General features: G+C 42.8%; 1 protein-coding gene across 1 annotated transcript; it reads right to left on the bottom strand.

The window, feature by feature from the left end:
- Positions 1-6,629: 6,629 nt before the first annotated feature.
- On the bottom strand, positions 6,630-12,567 carry HMGN1 (high mobility group nucleosome binding domain 1). Its single transcript, XM_020898884.2, has 6 exons — positions 12,381-12,567; positions 12,018-12,050; positions 11,903-11,932; positions 11,770-11,820; positions 8,697-8,825; positions 6,630-7,008 (listed from the first exon to the last, which is right to left on the bottom strand). Exons 1-6 carry the CDS (start codon positions 12,393-12,395, stop codon positions 6,961-6,963), a joined length of 306 nt encoding a protein of 101 aa, XP_020754543.1. The 5' UTR covers positions 12,396-12,567; the 3' UTR covers positions 6,630-6,960.
- Between the last annotated feature and the right edge of the window lie 6,602 nt (positions 12,568-19,169).

Consider the following 19,169-nt stretch of genomic DNA (forward strand, 5'->3'; position numbering starts at 1 on the left):
ATTAAATCTGCTTTGGTCTATTCTATTTCATTGACTTTTTCTCTATTTCTTTTCCAAAATCATATTGTTTTTATTACTGTAGTTTTATAGGAGCTTGTGATACCTGGTAGAGCAAGGCTTCTCCTATTTATATTTATTATCAAAAAAATTCTTCGCTAGTCTCACAATTTTATCTTTTAGATGAATTTTAGAATCAGCTCTCCAATTCCTAATGGAAAATCTACCAAATATTCTGATTGGAATTGCATCACATTTTTAGATAGAAAGAAATGCCCCTCTTAAAATATTGACCCTTTGTAGGAACATTGTGTTCCCCATTTATTCAGATCTTTTACATTATTCAGTCAAGTCTTTTGTTTTTCTTCATAGAGAAAAATGCCCATTTTTAATGCTGGCCAAGACCCATTTTGAATTCCAAAGTTCAGAAGAGCAGTGTGCTCCTTGTCAATGTCAAGTATCCAGGCTTTGTTTATCTGGATATCTAAAGAAAAGTATTTTATTCATATTAGCTCAGGTAAATTAGTTGAATGGCGTAGTGGTAAAGAACCCACCTGCCAATGCAGGAAACCCAAGGGACCCAAGTTTCCATCCCTGGGTTGGGAAGATCCCTTGGAGTAGGAAATGGCAACCGGTATTCTTGCCTGGAGAATTCCATGAACAGAGAAACCTGGCAGGCTACAGTCCATGGGGTCACAAAGAGTCAGACATGACTGAGCAACTGAGCACACACACATCTCACTCAATATTTAGTTCACTTTGGCTTCAGAGACAAATAAGAAGTGAACCAAGGGGACTTCCAGATGGTCCAGGGAACTCAGGTTTGATCCCTGTGGGGGAACTGAGATCCCACACGCCGAGAAGCAACTAAGCCCATGGGCCACAACTTGAGAGTCCAGGAGCCACAATGGAAGATCCCACGTGATGCAACAAAAATCCTCATGCTGCAACTAAGACCCAAAGCAGCCAAATAAATAAGTGAAGCAGAAAGTGAGAAATCATGCTACAACGGCTAAGGCTATCTTTAAATACATTTCTTGTGAAAGCCCAAATCAACATTGGTGGAAATTTTAATCTTGCATATTTTGATAAACAGCCATCACCTTATACAGACACATCCAAGCATGCAAGACTTTCAGCTTTTCCTCTTTATAAATCATGTATAACAGATTAGTATATTAGTATATTCAAAATTATTCATACATTACTTGAATGTATCATTTGCTTTCATACATTTTTCAACTTGAATTTTCTCTGGGTAACAAAGTGCTTTCCATAAAAACACAAACAAAAAACCCCCAAAAAACTGCTTTCCGAGATAATGAGTAATATTAGCAGAATTTGCAGTTAGGAATTACACCTACAATGCAATAGTAGCCTTTACAGTAAGTTAAAGATGTAAGGGAATACTACTGGACTTAACCAATGCTGCATTCTAGTGAGTAAGCACAGCCAGATCTGATGAGCCGGCATTCTCATTTATAGCACTCAAAGTTGGGTTTTACACCCAAAACATATATCGGTGTAAAGGGGAATAAATCTGACAAGAATCGAGGTGCTGTAAGCTCTGAGAATCACTGAGGAATAACAACATCAGATATTTTATTGGGCAGGCTTCTCTGGGGCTCAGCAGTGAAGAACCAGACCACCAAAGCAGGAGACATGGGGTCTACCCCTGGGTCGGGAAGACACCCTAGAGAAGGAAATGGCAACTCACTCCAGTATTTTTGCCCGAAAAATCCCATAGACAGAGGAACTCGGTGGGAAACAGTCCATGGGGTGGGAAGGAGTAGGACACGACTTAGCAACTGACTAAACAAGCATTTTATTGCGTGCTCTGTGCCAGCACTGCTTTAACTCCTTGGACCTTCTGAAAAAGGCACTAATATCACTCCGGTTAAGTCCTATTACCAGTCCTTCTCTCCCCTTGCCTGGTGGGGTCACAGGCTTCTGCAACCAAGGTAGTGAAGCTGCTATAACCACCCTTGACTCAGACCTGCATTTGCACCATGTTGTCCAGACTATCTCTTGGATCCCTGCACTGTGGTTTCCCTTCTCCCTAGCAACTTCCTTACCAATCATGTTCCATTTCTACACCCTACAAAAATTTCCAAACACCTTCTTACTTAAAAAAAAAAATCAAAGTGGAATCAGCGTCTGATGATGTTACAGGTGGGACTAACCACACCAGATTTTTTTTCTTTTTTAAATAGCAGCTTCTTGTTAAATTGAATCTGCATGAAATCCTGACCAAACATGTAAAACTTCAAAGATAAATGAGCAATTTTTACCACCTATGTAAATATCTGCTTCCTGTACATTCTGTTCACTTTGTCTCCTATTTATAGGTATTTTTAAAATATCCATCTTTATTTGCTTCAAAATAATAAGGATGGACTAGATTGGCCATGGTTGATTGGCTTTGGGGACTGGTTGACTGGAACATGGGGGTTTAGTATACTGTACTTCTTCTGAGTGTGAGTAAAATCATCCCTAATTAAAAGAAAACTGTAGTGGCCAAATTATGGCACAGCCATACAAGGAACAGTTAAGCCAATATTAAAACATTTTACAAGTAAAGAAAAACCCAGAGCTTCCCCGGTGGCTCGGTGGCAAAGAATCTGCCTGCCAATTCAAGAGAGATGGGTTCAATCCTGATCCGAGAATTTCCACGTGCCGCGGAGCAACTAAGCCCACAGACCACAACTACTGAGCCTGCGTTCCGCAGCCTGGGAGCTGCACCTACTGTAGCCCAGGCAGGCTAGAGCCTGTGCTCCGCAACGAGAGAAGTCGCCACAATGCGAGGCCTGAGCACCAGAGTAGCTCCTGCTCACCACAGCTGGTGAAAAGCCCCAGCAGCAACAAAGGCCCAGTATAGCCAAAAATAAATTTAAAAAATTGTTAAAGAAAACCCCAAACATATATGAAGAAAATTCAACATGTTGAAAACAATTATTTTTAGCTTCCAGGATTAAATGATTTGTATTTTTCAGTTTTTTAATGTAATCCTAAACATTTATGATCTGAAAACCAATTTATTACTTTCTGAGCTGCTTCCCATCACCTATTTAAGATTCTTTATTACCTATTTAAGGTTAATGTTTTGAAACTCTCAGCTGCCTTGCAATTAAGTGATGGAACAACTCTGGATTGTAATAGGCAGATATATACTTAGAATTTATCTGTAGAGGTTAATAGAACTCACCCATATTTCAGTTTCACAATGCTTGTTTTAATGGGGGAAATGTCTAAATGTCTGACAAATTACGTTCTTGAAATAAAATACTACGCAGTGCTTACAAATGCTATGGAAGAGTACTCATTAACTGAGGGGAAAAGTTCACAGTATGGGAGACACTACAAAACTGGATGCAGAGGGAATTCCCTGGTGGCCCAGTGGTCAGGGCTCTCTGTTTTCACTGCCAGGGCCCAGGTTCCATTCCTGGTTGGGGAAGTAAGATCTGTAAGCCATGTGGCTCAGCCAAAAGCAAAAAATAAAAAGGGAAAAAAGGACTTCTCTGGTAGTACTGTGGATAAGAATCACTTGGCCAATGCACAGGACAGCAGTTTGATATTTGGTCCGGGAAGGTCCCACATGCCTCAGAGCAACTAAGGAGGTGAGCCACAACTACCAAGCCCGTGCCCTTGAGCCTGCGCTCTGCAACGAGACGCCACCATAATGAGAAGCCAAAGCTCCACAGCTAGAGTATCCCTTGCTCTCTGTAACTAGAGAAATCCCTGCTCGCAGCGATGAAGACCAAGCACAACCGAAAAAAGAAAAAAACCAGAATGTATGACACCAATTTTGTAAATTCATATAGGCACAGAAAAGGATCTGAGAACAACGCATCTTTAAATAGTTGCCTAGAGTGAATTATAATTTCAGGTGTTTTTAGCTTGTCTGTTTCCTGAGGTTTTCCCCAGTGAGCATGGATTGCCCCTGTACTCAAACTAGATGCACATACATACATATTTCTCCTCCCTGCACCTGCCAAATCCCCTAATTCTTGTCCCCAACCTCACAGGCTTTTGCACGTTTCCCAACGCCCCTACAACTCTTTTCTGGGGCCTCTGTGATTATCATGCATCTCTGCATCACGGCTTCATGCTTTAAATCCTCTAACTGGACTCATCTAAAGGTCAAATCCAACCTCAGACAAGCCCAAATACAGAGCTCTTGCTGACTTCCCTAGCTAACAAATGAGACTAAGATTTGTCAGTGAAGTCAGTCACTCAAGTCATGTCCGACAATTTGTGACCCCATGGACTATACAGTCCATGGAATTCTCCAGGCCGGGATACTGGAGTGGGTAGCCATTCCCTTCTCCAGTTGGGATCTTCCCAACCCAGGGATCGAACCCAGGTCTCCCACACCACAGGTGGATGGATTCTTCACTAGCTGAGCCACCAGGGAAGCCCTGGTTCCATTTGTCATCATTAATAGTAAACAGTCCTCTTCCTTGTCCTTCTAGGATTGCTGAACTATGTCCACTCAACCATTCCTATCACTCGGTTCTCGTTCAGAACTAGTTGTTCAAAGTGTTAGGAGATGAAACTTTTCTCAAGTACCAATCCCAGAAAAGATGCCTCAAAGTGGTTTTCTTTTTCCTAATCTATTTTTTAATTGAAGGACAGTTGCTTTACAGAATTGGTTTCTGTCAAACATCAACATGAATCAGCCACAGGTATACATACCTAAGACATAGTTTTTTTTAAAGTAATAGTTTTGACAGCTGAGGGGAACATCCACTTAAGAGTTTACTTTATCACTTAAAAAAAAATTATAAAAGGGCAATGCTTAAAGGCCAAGGATTTAGAAGTACTTCATTCCAATTTTCTATAGGAAAGTCCATTTCTTTTAGGTATAAACCTGTAAGTCAAAACCTTAACTGTCATACTATTTTTTAGAAAATTAATGTCTCTTTAAACATACTACTATAGCAGTGAGTTCAGAATACTTGTGACTGTAAACATGTATCACATTCTTAGGGGTGGGATGGTTGGGTAGTACAATAAACACTGCCAGGTGGATTACAGGGTTAAAATTTCCCCACTGGTTTTTTAGATACCCCTTAACCTGTGAGAAAACAGCTGCTAGAAATTCTGGTACCCAAAAACTGCATGAAGTAGCCATTCACACAGCAAAATGTTTCAGCTCCTTTAAATTCGCATATGCACACTCTGACCTATTCTATCAAAACTTACAAACTGTCTGAAGAAGGGAATGGCTATCCACTCCAGTATTTTTGCCTCTAACACTCCATGGACAGAGGAGCCTGGTGGGCTACAGTCCATGGGGTCCCAGAATCAGACATGACTGACCAACCAACGGTTTCATTGGTGTCAGGATCAAGAATCTTCCCATTCTCCAAGGGTTGCCAAAGCCCTCTTTTGGGTACCAGATCAACCCAAATCAATGTCCTCTGGATTTTTTTCTGTAGTTTCACTTTTTAAGATGCCACATCTTGCCACTTCCTGTGAACTCTGATCTTATGGGGCCATTCAAATGGCACACGGCCTTCGCAGAGTTCTATGACCCTGTAGGACTCGTTTCTGAAGTACTCTTGCATCCTACTCATCAAATCCACATGTGACATAACATCAAGTGTAGAGAGTTCCAAACTCTCTTCCATGGCTTCTCCCTCTTCAGTGCTGACCCTTGCAAAGTGCTATCTTTGGCCTCACTTCTGCATTTACCAAATCAGCATAGGTGTCCAGTATTATCTCTGAAGACTATTTAGATAGGAAAACAGGACAATACACATGAAACAAGTCTTGAAAATATGCAAACACACACGTAGTTCTAGCTTACTCAGTATTTAAAGCTTACTTTTTAAGAAAAGCAATCATGTATTTATTTTGCTTCAGAGGACAAGTGGCTCATTTCCCAATTAGCCAAGTTAGTCACAAAAATATCTGCAAGGTACACTGTAGAAGTATTATAGAAAAAAAGAAGCATTTCACTCTTCCAAAATTTTAGTAAGATTGTAAGAACAAATGTGGCAATTCTTTAAAATCTAGGGAACTCCCTTGAAGTCCAAGGGTCAGGACATTTCAGGCTTTCACTGCTGAGGGGGAATGAAGATCCTCTAAGTCACTGAGCCAAAAATAAATATATAAAATTTAAACCAGAACTTAATACATGCATTTCAAGGAATTTTTTATAACTGAGATTTTATTGGTTGTTTTGAGGATCACTACACAGACATTTCAATTTGTACACAATTCTCACATACGTACCAGAAATCTAAAATATCATGTAGTTGTGATTCTTAACAGTTATTCCAGTGACTTTCCAGCTTAAAATTTGGAGCAAACTTTCCTTATCAGGATATCAAGTACCAGTATCTTCAAATATTGGTATGTTGTTACATCATAAGTCCCACTGATTCACAATTTAATATCATATACACTACATACCCAAACTGTCAATCTTTCACAGCACATTAACCAAGTTACTAGGAAAACTGGACTACCACGACCAAAGATGTTATAGTATAGTGCACAAAATTCTGACCAGGAGAGCCAAGATCAAAAAGTGGTTTGCTGTAGGAAATAATTCTACCAAAACAATATGGGAAGAGAAGTAATTTAAAGTGTTCAGGACATTAAATGCACAACTGACTCCAAACTGCCATTTAGTATGCTTTTGTATTATAGGATATAAAAGCTACCCCCCATCTATGGAATGTTAAGCTGACACCCAAGACAATCAAAGCCTCCCATATCCAATATCCCACTATTTTCTGGTTGTACCAAAAAATAAACAACCAGCAAATGATTTCACCTCTTAAAAAAAAGCATTTACACTTAAAAAATGGGATGAGGTGGGATTCCCTCCTTTTTAAAAATGTTTCTAGAGCTACTAAAAAACTTGCATTTACAAAATAGTTGATAAAAATATTCCTCTGGATTGTACAAGAAGGGAAACAGGGACCACTGACAGGACTGAGCGTGTGGTTATTAATCAGACTTGGCTTCTTTCTCTTCTGCTTCATCAGAGGCTGGGCTCTGCAATCAAATGAAAAAAAGTGATCAAACATTTGACTCCTGCGTCATTGCTATGAATATCACCAATATTTAGCATTTATTATAATGTAAGCTTTCCTCACTGTACTATTAAGTCTTAAAAATACATTCAATCCTCAATATTTGTAGATTCTGTACTGGTGAATTCACCAACTTACTAAAAGTTATTTGTAAACCCAAATCAATACTGATGACATTTCCATGGTCTTGTGCAAATACACAGCAGTAAAAACCATGAGTCACCTGACAAGCAGTCTCAGCTAACCCTTCTTGTTTCAGCTCTAACACTGTAAGCAAGCATCTATTTCACAGTCTATTTAATAGTGCTACACATATCATTTTTTTTTTGTCCTCATGGTGGAGAAAATGTTGACCAGACAAGTCTAGTGTTATCCAAGACTATGTGCAACAAGGCTGTGGTGTGCTATACGGAGAAAACCGACAACGGACAGCTTCACTGAAGCACAAGTTACAATGCTGCTTCTCTCGGCCCTGCGTTCTATATGATTTCTCAAGAACACGTATTAAGCAGGAATACACATAAGGCTGGGGGCTTCCCTGGTGGCTCGAGTGGTAAAGAAGCCACCTGGCAAGGCAGAAGATGCAGGAGACTCAGGTTTGATCCCGGGTCAGGAAGATCCCCTGGAGAAGGACATGGCAACCCACTCCAGTGTTCTTGCCTGGAGAATCCCATGCACAGAGGAGCCTGGGAGGGTACAGTCCATGGGGTTGCAAAGAGATGGACATGACTGAAGAGACTAAGCGCACACACACACTTAAGGTTATGGTCTGATGTGCTGATGGAAATGTTGCAATGAGTGTATTTTGAGAATCTAACCCTGTATTTCCACTACGTGCAACTATCCAGTACTTGGAGCAACCTTATAGAATACAACCATCACAGATAATGAGAATCAACTATAGTTTGATAAAAGGGATTAGAAGGTGACATTCTCCCCTTATAATTAATCTTTTTTTTCAGAGCTTAAAAGCAGAGATTGAGGACATCAACCCTTTTAATTCATCGAAGTTACTACCTAAATCTAGACAAGTGGCTACTTTTAAAAAAAGACTTCAAAAGAAAAAAAAAAAAAAAAAAAGACTTCATTATGTAAAAATGAGAAAAATGTGAAAAATTAAGGGAATGGATTAAAAAAATTTTAAAAGGAACATCCAGAATATTAGAAATGAACAAAGGGGATGTATGTATACCTATGGTTGATTCATGTTGAGGTTTGACAGAAGACAAAATTCTGTAAAGCAATTATCCCTCAATTAAAAAATAAATTTATATAAAAAAAGAAACTAACAAGATCATTAACAGATCTATACATGGCAATTTGGATTAAAAAAGACTAGAATGTTTAAACAAAATCCCTACGTTACATAAAGAAATATTTAGTAAATGAAATCTTAAAAAAAATCATCTCATTAGCAATTAATAAACATGTATACATTAAAAATGGTGAATCTGAATGTAAAATTCTGTGTACAATTTCTTATTTACAGTAAAAAAAAAAACCCATTTACAGGTAAAATTTAAAATATGATCTAAATTCATAAAAAATATTCTGCCCACTTGGAGAATACAAACTATGTTCAATATTATAAAGACTGTCTTATCTGCTGCATTATCCACTGTTCAGAGTCAACACACACACACTCCTGACCTCCTCGTTTTTAGTCTCTCCATTTTCTGCAGGCAAGTCTTCTTTAGTCTCTTGGTTGGCTACTTCCGCCTGTTTTCCCTTTGCTCCTCTTTTCCCTTTTGTTTGCACTTTTTTGTCTGAAGATTTATCCTGTGATAAGAGTAAGAGTACATTTAAGTATCACCTCTGCACTTACTGACATTTTCTGACTTGCTAGAAATTGTCCCCACCATAGGTGCAATGTTAGTGCTGCTGCTTGCCAGTCTGAGGACAAACTTATAGGACACACTTCAAGGTCAGCCCCCAGGAAACAGGACCACACAGCATGCTGAGGTCCTAACAGCACCTGCATACCAAGCCTCACCAGACTCAAGACAATTACATCTAAAGCCTCAGCAACTCCCCTTCTGCACTATTCTCTGAAGTTCCACAGGAGAGAACAGAGGAACTGAGGAATGGTTGGAGGGCTCTCTCCCTGCCCTGTAACCCTACCCACCCCCAAACTTTTAAGTGGGGACAACAATCAAATTGTCAAATAACCACTGTCCCAAGGATTCACCTGAGAAAAGCACCATATTGTAAGGTCAGATTGACTATCCTGCTACAGTTAGTCCCTTGATATATAATCAACAGCTAAAAAGATCAACTTTTGAGTCCTCTGAAAACGCACAGGTATATGATGATAAAAGACCTTCAAAGGTTATGCCACTTTAAAATAATAAAGAACAGTATTTCTGGATACCATCCACCAATGGGGAAGGAGAAATCTAACAAATATTTATTTCCTGTAAGTAGAAAACATAGTTAACAGCCAAATTAAGTAAAGTCACCAGTGAGTTGCCTAATACTGACCAATACTTGCATTAAACAGCCACAAAGATACAAAAGACCTGACAATTTTAATGCTAAGGGGGCGGGGGATCAATGGAATGGATTCTGTGCCAATAGTGGCATTCCATACATGACAGCAAGTCAACCACCAGCAACTGAGTATCTTTAGAATAAACAATAAATTATCTAATAAAAGCATATTTGGGGCAACACTGCTACATACAGACACACCATGAAGTATCACAATACTTTCTGCATTTAAAAATAATTGTTTAACACTCTGATTGCTTCAGATTTCTCATTAATATCATAACTGCTGTCAAAGAAACATAAAAATATAAAACCTTAAATGGATAACAGCCTAGACTGAAATATCACTTTTAACTACTAACAGCTGGAAATCGAAATGAAACAAAGTAAGTCCACATGTCTTTAGCATGGTAATCAATACACGAAAAACTTTACCTTCTGTTTAAGGCTTTAAAGTGGATCAATTATGAAGACAATACTACTTTATTAAAGAGAAAAAAAAAACTCCTCCCTTTGGCCATCACTTTTCCTTTAGCAAAGTGAGCAGACAGGTTTGTTTCTCAAGAACACATAAAAACTCACCTGTTGGCCTCTGAAGGGGAGAAAAAGTTAATTACATCCAATGGCCCCAAACACAAGGTAAAATTTGACTTTTTTCCTTTTGGCCACACTGTGCACCATGTGGAATTTCACTTCCCTGACCAGGGATCAATCTTGGGTCCTCTGCATTGAGAACTCTAGAGTCTTAACAAACTCACCACCGGGGAAGTCCCTGAACTGTTTTCATTAACAAAACAAAACCCAAACTTTTAGGACAGATCAAAACAGAGACAGGTGGATAAAAAAGATGTTAAGAGAAAACAGGCATAGCATTTTAGCCAATTGGTTTATTGAAAAAGTAAATAATAAAAGACTAATAGTAACAGTATACTTTACCTGCGGATATTTTCCAACAAGATACACTATTTTCCCTGCATTCATGAAGTTTCCCTTTACTGAGTTTTCGTATGGAATCTTCATTTTCAGGTCTGAGAAATTCCAAGTGGGCCTACTACACCTATACCTTCTTTAAATCCACTTTAAAACGATCACAAAACAGAACTTTCTATTGGAAAAACGCTGAAATTTTTATACTCAGTTCTGTAGAATGTTTAAATAAAGACATGTGAAAATTTTTTGGTATTATTCAGTATTTAGCTTTCACCTATACTCTTAGGAAAGGGGAGATGACAATAAAGATTGAGGGGAGAGGAGGCTTCTAAAAGCAAACTTTCACCTAAGTTTTGAGTTAACAGAAGTTAATCACACCATGGATTTCCCCTGTAGAACAAAGAAGAGCTTTAGAGGGTGGAATCAATGCTAGATCCAAAGAGTTACAAATGATGTACACATATTTTGCTGTTTCAACTTAGGTTTTCAAAATACAAATATCCAACAACTACCCAAACACTCGCCATGTGAATAAAGCAATCAGGAAATCTATGCCAGAGCAACACTATTTACGATCATCTCAAAGAATGTCAGGAAAAACAATTTAGAGAACTTTCACATAAACTATACAAAATAATCTTAGAAGAGGAATGTTCTCAGAGAACATAATTTTTTATCTCCCCCTGCACGTTAAGGTATGATCCCTTACCTTGCCTTGCGAACCTCACATGCAAAAACTTACACAGTCCCCATCTCCCGGCCTCAGTCCTTGCTTTTCTGATACTCACAAGAGGAAGGCCAAGCATGCAACAGAAAACCACCAACAGGGAACCATTAACCATAACATACACAACACAAAGAATGGATATCCCTGGTGAGTGAAAATTATTCTTCAGTATTTTCAGTCGTCTTAAATTTCCCAAATTCTGGAGCAGCACTAATGGGATACGTTATATTCCCGTAAGCCAGGACGATGACTACATTCACTGAATTTTACTCATACTAAAAAAGGCAGTTTGTGACGGACAGGGAAGCCTGGCATGCTGCAGTCCATGGGGTCGCAGAGTTGGACGCCACTGAGCCACTGAACTGACAAAAGGCACTGTTTACTGAAATTACTGTAACATAAAACTCCAGTGGTAAATAAAACAACTCTTCGACAACTTTTCAGGAGACTGTGACCCTAAACTGTGGTTCATTTGCCGAGTCTCAAAGTTAAGACCTCCGTGGCCAGCAGTGACCGTTAGAGACCTCCAACAATTCAAAGACACCATGATCTCTAAAGGCTGAGTCTGAAACCTACCTTTCCCGCCGCCTTTTTTGGCTTCGTTTCCACTTTTGCAGGAGCCGGTTTCTGAAAAACAAAGGTAACACTGAGCTTCTTCCCTAGGTTCGAACCCGCGGGAAAAAAAGCTTAGGGGGCTCGCTTTACTTACAGCTGACAACCTCGCCGATCTCCTCTTGGGCTTTGGGAGAAAAAAGAAAAATGAGCAAGGAATGCGCGGTGCGGAGCAAACCTAGCCCACCCCCGGGAGCGGAGCTGGGTCTTACCTCCTCCTTCGCCGCACCCTCGGCGGAGCTGACCTGCGGAAGAAAGGAGAGGGCGAGTGGGCACAGCCCGTGAACAAAAGTGCCCGCGCACCCCCGGCTCGTCCGCGCGCAAGAACAATGCCCGTCCGCGTGACGTCAGCGGCTTCCCGCCGCCGCGTTCGAATCTCGCACCCGACTCGTCGGGCTGCCGAACGTTCCAGAACGCAGCACCGAGGCCGCCGTGCGCCAGCCCTCCCGCCCGCCGCAAGTCCGGCCGCCTCCCCGGCCCAGCGCTGCAGAGGAAGCGGCGGGCCTGGGCCTCGCGGGGCTCTGGGGACGGCCGCGCGGCGGAGTGGGCGTGTGCGGGACGCGGCCACTGCTCACCTTCCTCTTGGGCATCGTGGCGGCGGGGCGGGCGAGAGCCGAGTGCCTGAGGGCCGCGCCGCGCCGAGAGCCTTCGCGAAGCTGAGTGGCCTGACCGCTGCCTCTCCTCCCGCCGCCCGAGCTGCTGGGACCCGCGGCGGGGGTGGTGGGAGAACCGGATGGAACTGGATTGGGAGCCCGCCCCCTCCTCCCCCCGCGTCCCCCGGCCGCGGGCTCCCCCTCCCCTCCGGCCGGGCCGCCCCCCGCCCTAGCCCCCGCCCATTGGCTGCGGGGTCCACCGCTCCGCGGCCCGCACCCCGAATAGGTGAGGCCGGCCGTCACTCGACCACTGCGCCCCGCCCCCGCTCTCGGCGCCCCCACCCGTCCGCCGTCTCGCGGGGCCCCAGACCCAGGCGAGGGGGCGGGGCCCCACAGGCCGCTCTCGCCTCACGGTAGTTTGTTTGAAGCCGAGCCGCAAAGTGCGGTCTGCGCGCTGATTGGCGGACGCCCGCCACGTGGTCTCCGGGTGCGCCCACCCACAACCCTCCGGGTTACCTGGTCGCCAGCCAGCTCCCGGGAAGCCCCGAGGATAGAGTCCCTTCTCTGTAGGGGCAGTTGGGTTGGAAGGTTTATAGTTAACAGAATGGGAAGGGAGAGACAACGGGTTTCACTACGAACCAATTTCCCCCACCTCAGTCGGTAAGAAAAGCTATCTACTAGATTTACAGTCTTGCTGGCCTGCGGAGAGCAGGTCTTAATGCGCAGGCGCGGGATAGAAGGTCGTGGGAAGGAAAGTCCGCGCGGGGCGCCACTGCGCAGGCGCGGATCTTTGCGACGGCGCTGGATTCGCAACCGGATTCCCCTGGTCTGGTCCTTTCGTATAGATTTTTTTAAAAAGTCATCCGTTCCTTGAGGGGCTGGGAGTGCTGGCGGTTCATTCAGGAGCTCAGTAGGCGCCTGAATCCCGATACCCACCAAGCCGAGGACGCGGGGACCCACTCTCAGATCCCTTGGCCGGCCGATCCTCTCCTGCACTGAGGTGAAAAGGCAAGAACGCCCACCCAGTTCTTGTTTTTTAACCACTTCCTGACCCAACTACCTTTCTGAGGTGGAAAAAAGAACTTCTCGCTGGGAGTCTAAGCTGGGAACCAGTGAGAGCACGTTACTCAGTTTCTTTACTGAATAAGAAAATTTTGCTTGTAAGGACCAGTTGAGATACTGCAGAAGTTTTTAAGCAGAACATTGTTAACTGAAATTCACGGAGAGGAAAAAACAGACAAAACAGACCGAAAGACCACCACTGGAGAGCTCCAGATAAACCATGACACTTTCACATAGTGGAAGAATGAGCTACTGTGAAAAAGAATGAGGCTGCTCTTTGTAGAAGTGAATTTTCGAAACCACTAGTCAGACTCTCAACTCCTGACCAATAACCACTGCCTTCCCATCTCATTCAAGAAAGTCTTGGACTGCCCTTGCGGTCCAGTGGTTAAGACTCTGGGATTCCACTGCAAGGCGTGTGGGTTTGATTCTTGATCCGGAAACTAAGGGGTTTCCCAAATGGTGCAGGGGTAAAGAATCATGCCTGCCACTTCAGCAAAATGCCCAGAGAGCTGGTGCGATTGGTTGCCTGTGAGAACAGTTGGGGGAGTAGGGAAAAATGAAAATTTACCTTTATCTTCTTTTGGACAAAAACCCTAATTTTTTCTTGAGATCTATTCTGGCAATCCTGTCCCTCTTTAATGTAATCTCCCCCTTTTCAGTTCCTTCCACGTCACTTTGCAGTATTTCTTTTATGACTGATCATATTCTATAATTGCTTTATGTGTTTAGTTATTTGCTGCCTGTCTCCCTCACAAGAGTGGGAGTTCCATAAGGGTAGGAACCCTGTTAATCATCACAGCACTTCATCCCCAGAACCTTAGATATTCAATTAATAATTCTTTCAGAATCGAAGTATATTTGATTTACAATGTTGTGTTCATTTCAGGTGTATAGAATAGTGATTCAATTATACACACACACACACATATGTAATCTTTTTCATATTCTTTTCCCTCACAGGTTGTTTACCCACCCCCCCAACCCCCGCTCCTATCTATATACATTAAAAAATAATAGCGTTGGGATTTCTGGTGGTCCAGTGGCTAACACTCCTGTTCCCAGTGCATGGGGCCCCAGTTCAGTTCCATGTCAGGGAACTAGATCCCACATGCTGCAGCTAAGACCTGGTGCACACAAATAAATATTTATTCTAAAGAATAGCATCAGAGAGCCTCCAAGTTTGTGGCACAAACATGTACTGAGCCCCTACCCTCTGCCAGTGGTTGTGATAATCCCTAGGTTAGAGGGACTTAATTCCAAGAATGTGGGTGGTACTTCAGTGGAGAGAAAAGTATTAATACACAAATTGGCCTGAATTACTAAGTGGAAGAGGAAGCCACTGAAAGGGATGGAACATCCCAAGGCATAGGTTCTTAGCAGAATGAGACAGCCATGCAGAACCCTTAGAGTGGCATGGATGGACACACTGACAGTGGGAAGGGAAGATTAGTGAAAAGAGGCAGGAAAGAGAAGGGCATCCTGCAGAGAGCACTGGATGCTAGGCTAAGTGATCTGGCTGTTAGAGTGGGAGACATTGCAAGGTTTGTTTTTTCTTTTTTCCCCCTGCTGTCCATTTGTGGGACTTTAGTTGCCTGACCAGGGACTGAACCTGGGCCCTTAGCAGTGAGAGCTCAGGATTCCTAACCACTGGACCACTAGGGAATCCCACAAGGTCTTAAGGGAATGACATGCTGAGAGCTCAGCCTCATGAAGGTCTTTCTCCTGTGAGAACTGACGATGGGCTAGGCCAGAGGTGACAGATGGGTGGCCCACAGGTGTTTGCTTTACTTGTGATTTTTCTTAAAGTTGCCAAGACCAAGGATGTGAAGCGACTGGAACACAGTAGGAAAACTCTTAGCATTTTTTTAAAAAAGTAAACAGATACTCTGTGACTCAGTAACTCTACTCCAAAAACATACCAAAAAAAAAAAAAAAAAAAGCTTACATCTGTTGACAAGAAGACATGAAATAGAATATTCATAACTGAACTATTTTATAAACCCAAGTGGCAGCAACTTTGATGCCCACCAACAAGAGAATGGATAAGTGGGAAAGTATGAGCAATGAGAAACGGCTGTCTGCAGCTCCACCCAAGATGAGGCCAAGCACAGTACTGAGAGGCAAGCCAGACACAGTACCGTGTGATCCTGTTCATACAGTACAGAAAGGCAGGCAAAACAAATCCAGTGTGTCTAAGTCAGGATAGTACTTGAGGTGGGTGGGTGCTAGTGACTGGGAGAGAGCAATGGAGGGCTTCAGGGAGCTGGCCATCTTCTATTTTAAAAAAGGTTGTTTTTTAGTATTTTTGTATCTTGGCTCAACTTAGTTTTTTAATTTTTGGCCGAGTGGCATGTGGGTTATTGGTTCCATGACCAGGAATTGAACCCAGGTCCCATGCAGTGAAAGCTTGGAGTCTTAACCACTGGACAATCAGGGAAATCCCGTGTTGTATTTATTTTTTTAATGCTACACATTTATTTAAAACATCAAAAGTTTAAAAAGACTAAACATACTGTCAAGGATATGGAAGAACTGGAAGTCCCAAACTCTTTTGGTAAGAATACAACAGGAAACAACCATTTAAGATTACAGTATGTGTTGATGTGCTCAGTTGTGGCCGACTCTTTGCGACCCTATGGACTGTAGCCTGCCAGGTTCCTCTGTCCATGGAATTTTCCAGGCAAGAATACTGAAGTGGGTTGCCATTTCCTTCTCCACAGTCTTGTATTTCTTGACCTGTATGTTACTTGTACTGTTGTTTGTTTTGTGAATATTCATTGAGCTGTGCATGTGTATTTCTGGAGAGACGTCAGCAGTGAAGCCTGTAAAATTTTTTTTTTTTTTTTGTAACATGCCAAGATCAGGTAGTTTCACCTACTAATAGGGCTCTCCAGCTTCTCCTGGTCTCCGTTGTGTGTGATCCCACAGTGCACTTGACCTTCTGACAAGTGAAGGTCAGCTTGGAAGGCGGCTTCCTTTTTCTAGTGTGTCGGGGTCCCAGCCCTGGGGATTTTCCTCACCTCTGTCTTCTGCCAAGCCTCTGAAGGCATTATAGTTTGACCTGCCTGTCTGTAAGCACACGTAATTATAGATGCCACTTGTTATATTTGTTTATTTTTGGAAGAAATAATTATGTGGCTCAAAATTCCACAAGAGCAAATGCTTCCCAGAGAAGTCTCCATTCTGCTTCTCTTCCCCCAGAGGTCTGGCTGTCTCGAGGAGGAGCCAGTGCTGCTGCTTGTGGATCCTTCCAGAAGGCTTTATTTAAATATGTGTATATATAATATATACTTCTTATTTTTCAGTTTGGCACCTTGTGTTTTTCAGTTAATGGAGTTTGTTTCCTATGAGTTCTTGTTAAGATTCCTCCTTTTTCTTGCTGCATTGAAGTGTACCGTATAGATGTACCAAATGTTTATTATTTTTTTTGGCCATGCCACATGGCATATGGGATCTTAGTTCCCCAACCAGGGATAACCATTGCCCCCTGCATTGGAAGCTCAGAGACTTAACCAGTGGATAGCCAGGGAAATCCTTGTACCAAAGATTTTAAAACCAAATTCTGCATTGACTGAACTTTACAAATTGTGCCCAGTGTTTTGTTCCCACAAAGGATGTTTCAATGAATAAACATATATATACACATCATGTGCATACTGTATAAAACAAATGTGCTTTCAAGCCCCAGTAAGCCCCTGGCTGAAATGATTGCTGTTATAAAGTCCACTTATGCCTTTACAAACTTAAGGTTGAAATGTTTAACACTTAGCGGTTTTAGATAACTATAAAGCTAGAACTAACTTTTGAGTCTCCCCAAATCTCTACAAAACCAGTAAAATTTAAACCAGTAACATTAACAAGAATGAGTTTTGCTAAAAGCAAATTGCTGCATGCATATGGTATTTGGCCCGTATGGTCTCTGCAGAGATTGTTCTGGCACCTTGTGTGTGTAATTGACAAGCCATCCTTCACTTGGCCTTCTGTGGTATGACTTGGGTTTCATGTGATATACACTATTTATGAATTAAAATCGTTTCTACAGTTTTAATTATTACCCATAAACTGTGGAAAGCTGGTCACACTTGATGCCAAATATAAACACACACCCCAAACATGCACAAAAATAGGTAATGCTTGGTCAAAAGTGGGAATCTATGCTGGGTGATGCAGAATGTCAGATGATCACGTGAACACACAAACGTCTTAAAATTCCCCAAGAACCCACAGGACTTTTGTATACATTCACAAAAGTATTTTCACCACCACGCTACTCAGGGTCCACGTGACCCACTTTGGAAAATCATGCATTGATTCAGGCTAGTCAGGACGTGCTAGCAGGAATTTTAGAATTACAAGTGTAATGTAGGGCAGAAATGGTGACAGAGAAGGTTCTGAGGGGAACTGAGAAAGAATGGATAAGAGGCAACAGTTTGCCTACCCCTTTCCAGGTGCTGTCCTCAACCTAGGGAAAGAGTGACCTACGGATAGACAGGCACAGGAATTAAGTGCCTGTCCTCCTGGGGCTTCTGCTCCAGTGGGAATACCAATAAGGAAAGTAACGAGATTCTTTCCCATGGTGACGGCACCTTGAAGGAAGCAATGTCCTAATATAGAATGTGCTGCAGGCATGCAGAAGGGGGCTGCTGTACATGGGATGGTTCGGGAAGATCCCAAGGGGGAGAAGGGAAGGGTGAGATGAGCTGTACTCTGGGGGATCTGAGGGAGAAGCCTCTGGACAGAGAAAAACAGCTCCCACAAAGATCCTGAGGCAGGACCAAGCTTGGTGTCTAGGAAGGAGGCAAATGTGTTGTGCTTAGGGAAGGCAGCAGCCAGGGTGTGAGAGCAGTGATGGAGCTCTGAGAGGGTCTGAAGTCATCGATCTGGACTCCCAAGTGGGGGCTGGGCTGAGAGGCTGGGATGTGAAGTCTGATCGCTGGGAGGAGGCACGGGAGACCAGGAGAGGTTTTAAAGTTGTCTAGGAGACACTTCTCTGGTGGTTCAGTGTTTAAGACTCCAGCTCCCAACTCAAGAGGCACTGAGTTAGATCCCTGGTCAGGGAACCAGATCCCACACCCTGCAACTAAAAATCCTGCTTGCCACAACTGAGACCCAGTGCAGCCACGTAAGTATTTTAAAATGTTAAAAGTTATCTAGACAACAAATGACTAGGATGCTGGCTGTGGGGATGGAAATGAGTGGAGGGAGGGTCTGGGACATATTTTGGTGGGGGTAGCTGACAGGACTCTTCAGTGGATTGGGTGGGTGAGAGACGAGAGTTTTGGTTAGGAGAAACCCAGATCAACACGAAAAATAAGCAAATAGATTAAATAAGCAAAACCATGACAGTGTTCCAGACTGGGGGATTCAGTGGCTTACTGTATTATCACAGTCACAGATTCTTTCCTGCCGTCTGTCATGCTCTTGACTCCTCCCTCCTGAGCCGACTTCACCTGTGGTCCAAAAGTGCAGCTCCAGATGTTACATGTAGATTTACAGCATCCAGGAAAAGCATGTCTCTTTTATCCTAAGCCCTGACTAGTTGCCTTTATTACTGGTTGGAACTGTCACATGGAAGGGAGATGGCACATCCTTAGAGAAAATCAAGCCAATCCTGGATTTGGGCATAGGGCCGAGAATGGGAGTGGATGCCTGAACAAAAGAAGGGTCCTGTGAGGAAGGACAAAGAGGGGAACAGGCTGATCATCA

Source organism: Odocoileus virginianus, chromosome 4 (assembly GCF_023699985.2).
Source record: "Odocoileus virginianus isolate 20LAN1187 ecotype Illinois chromosome 4, Ovbor_1.2, whole genome shotgun sequence".
Lineage (NCBI taxonomy): Eukaryota > Metazoa > Chordata > Mammalia > Artiodactyla > Cervidae > Odocoileus > Odocoileus virginianus.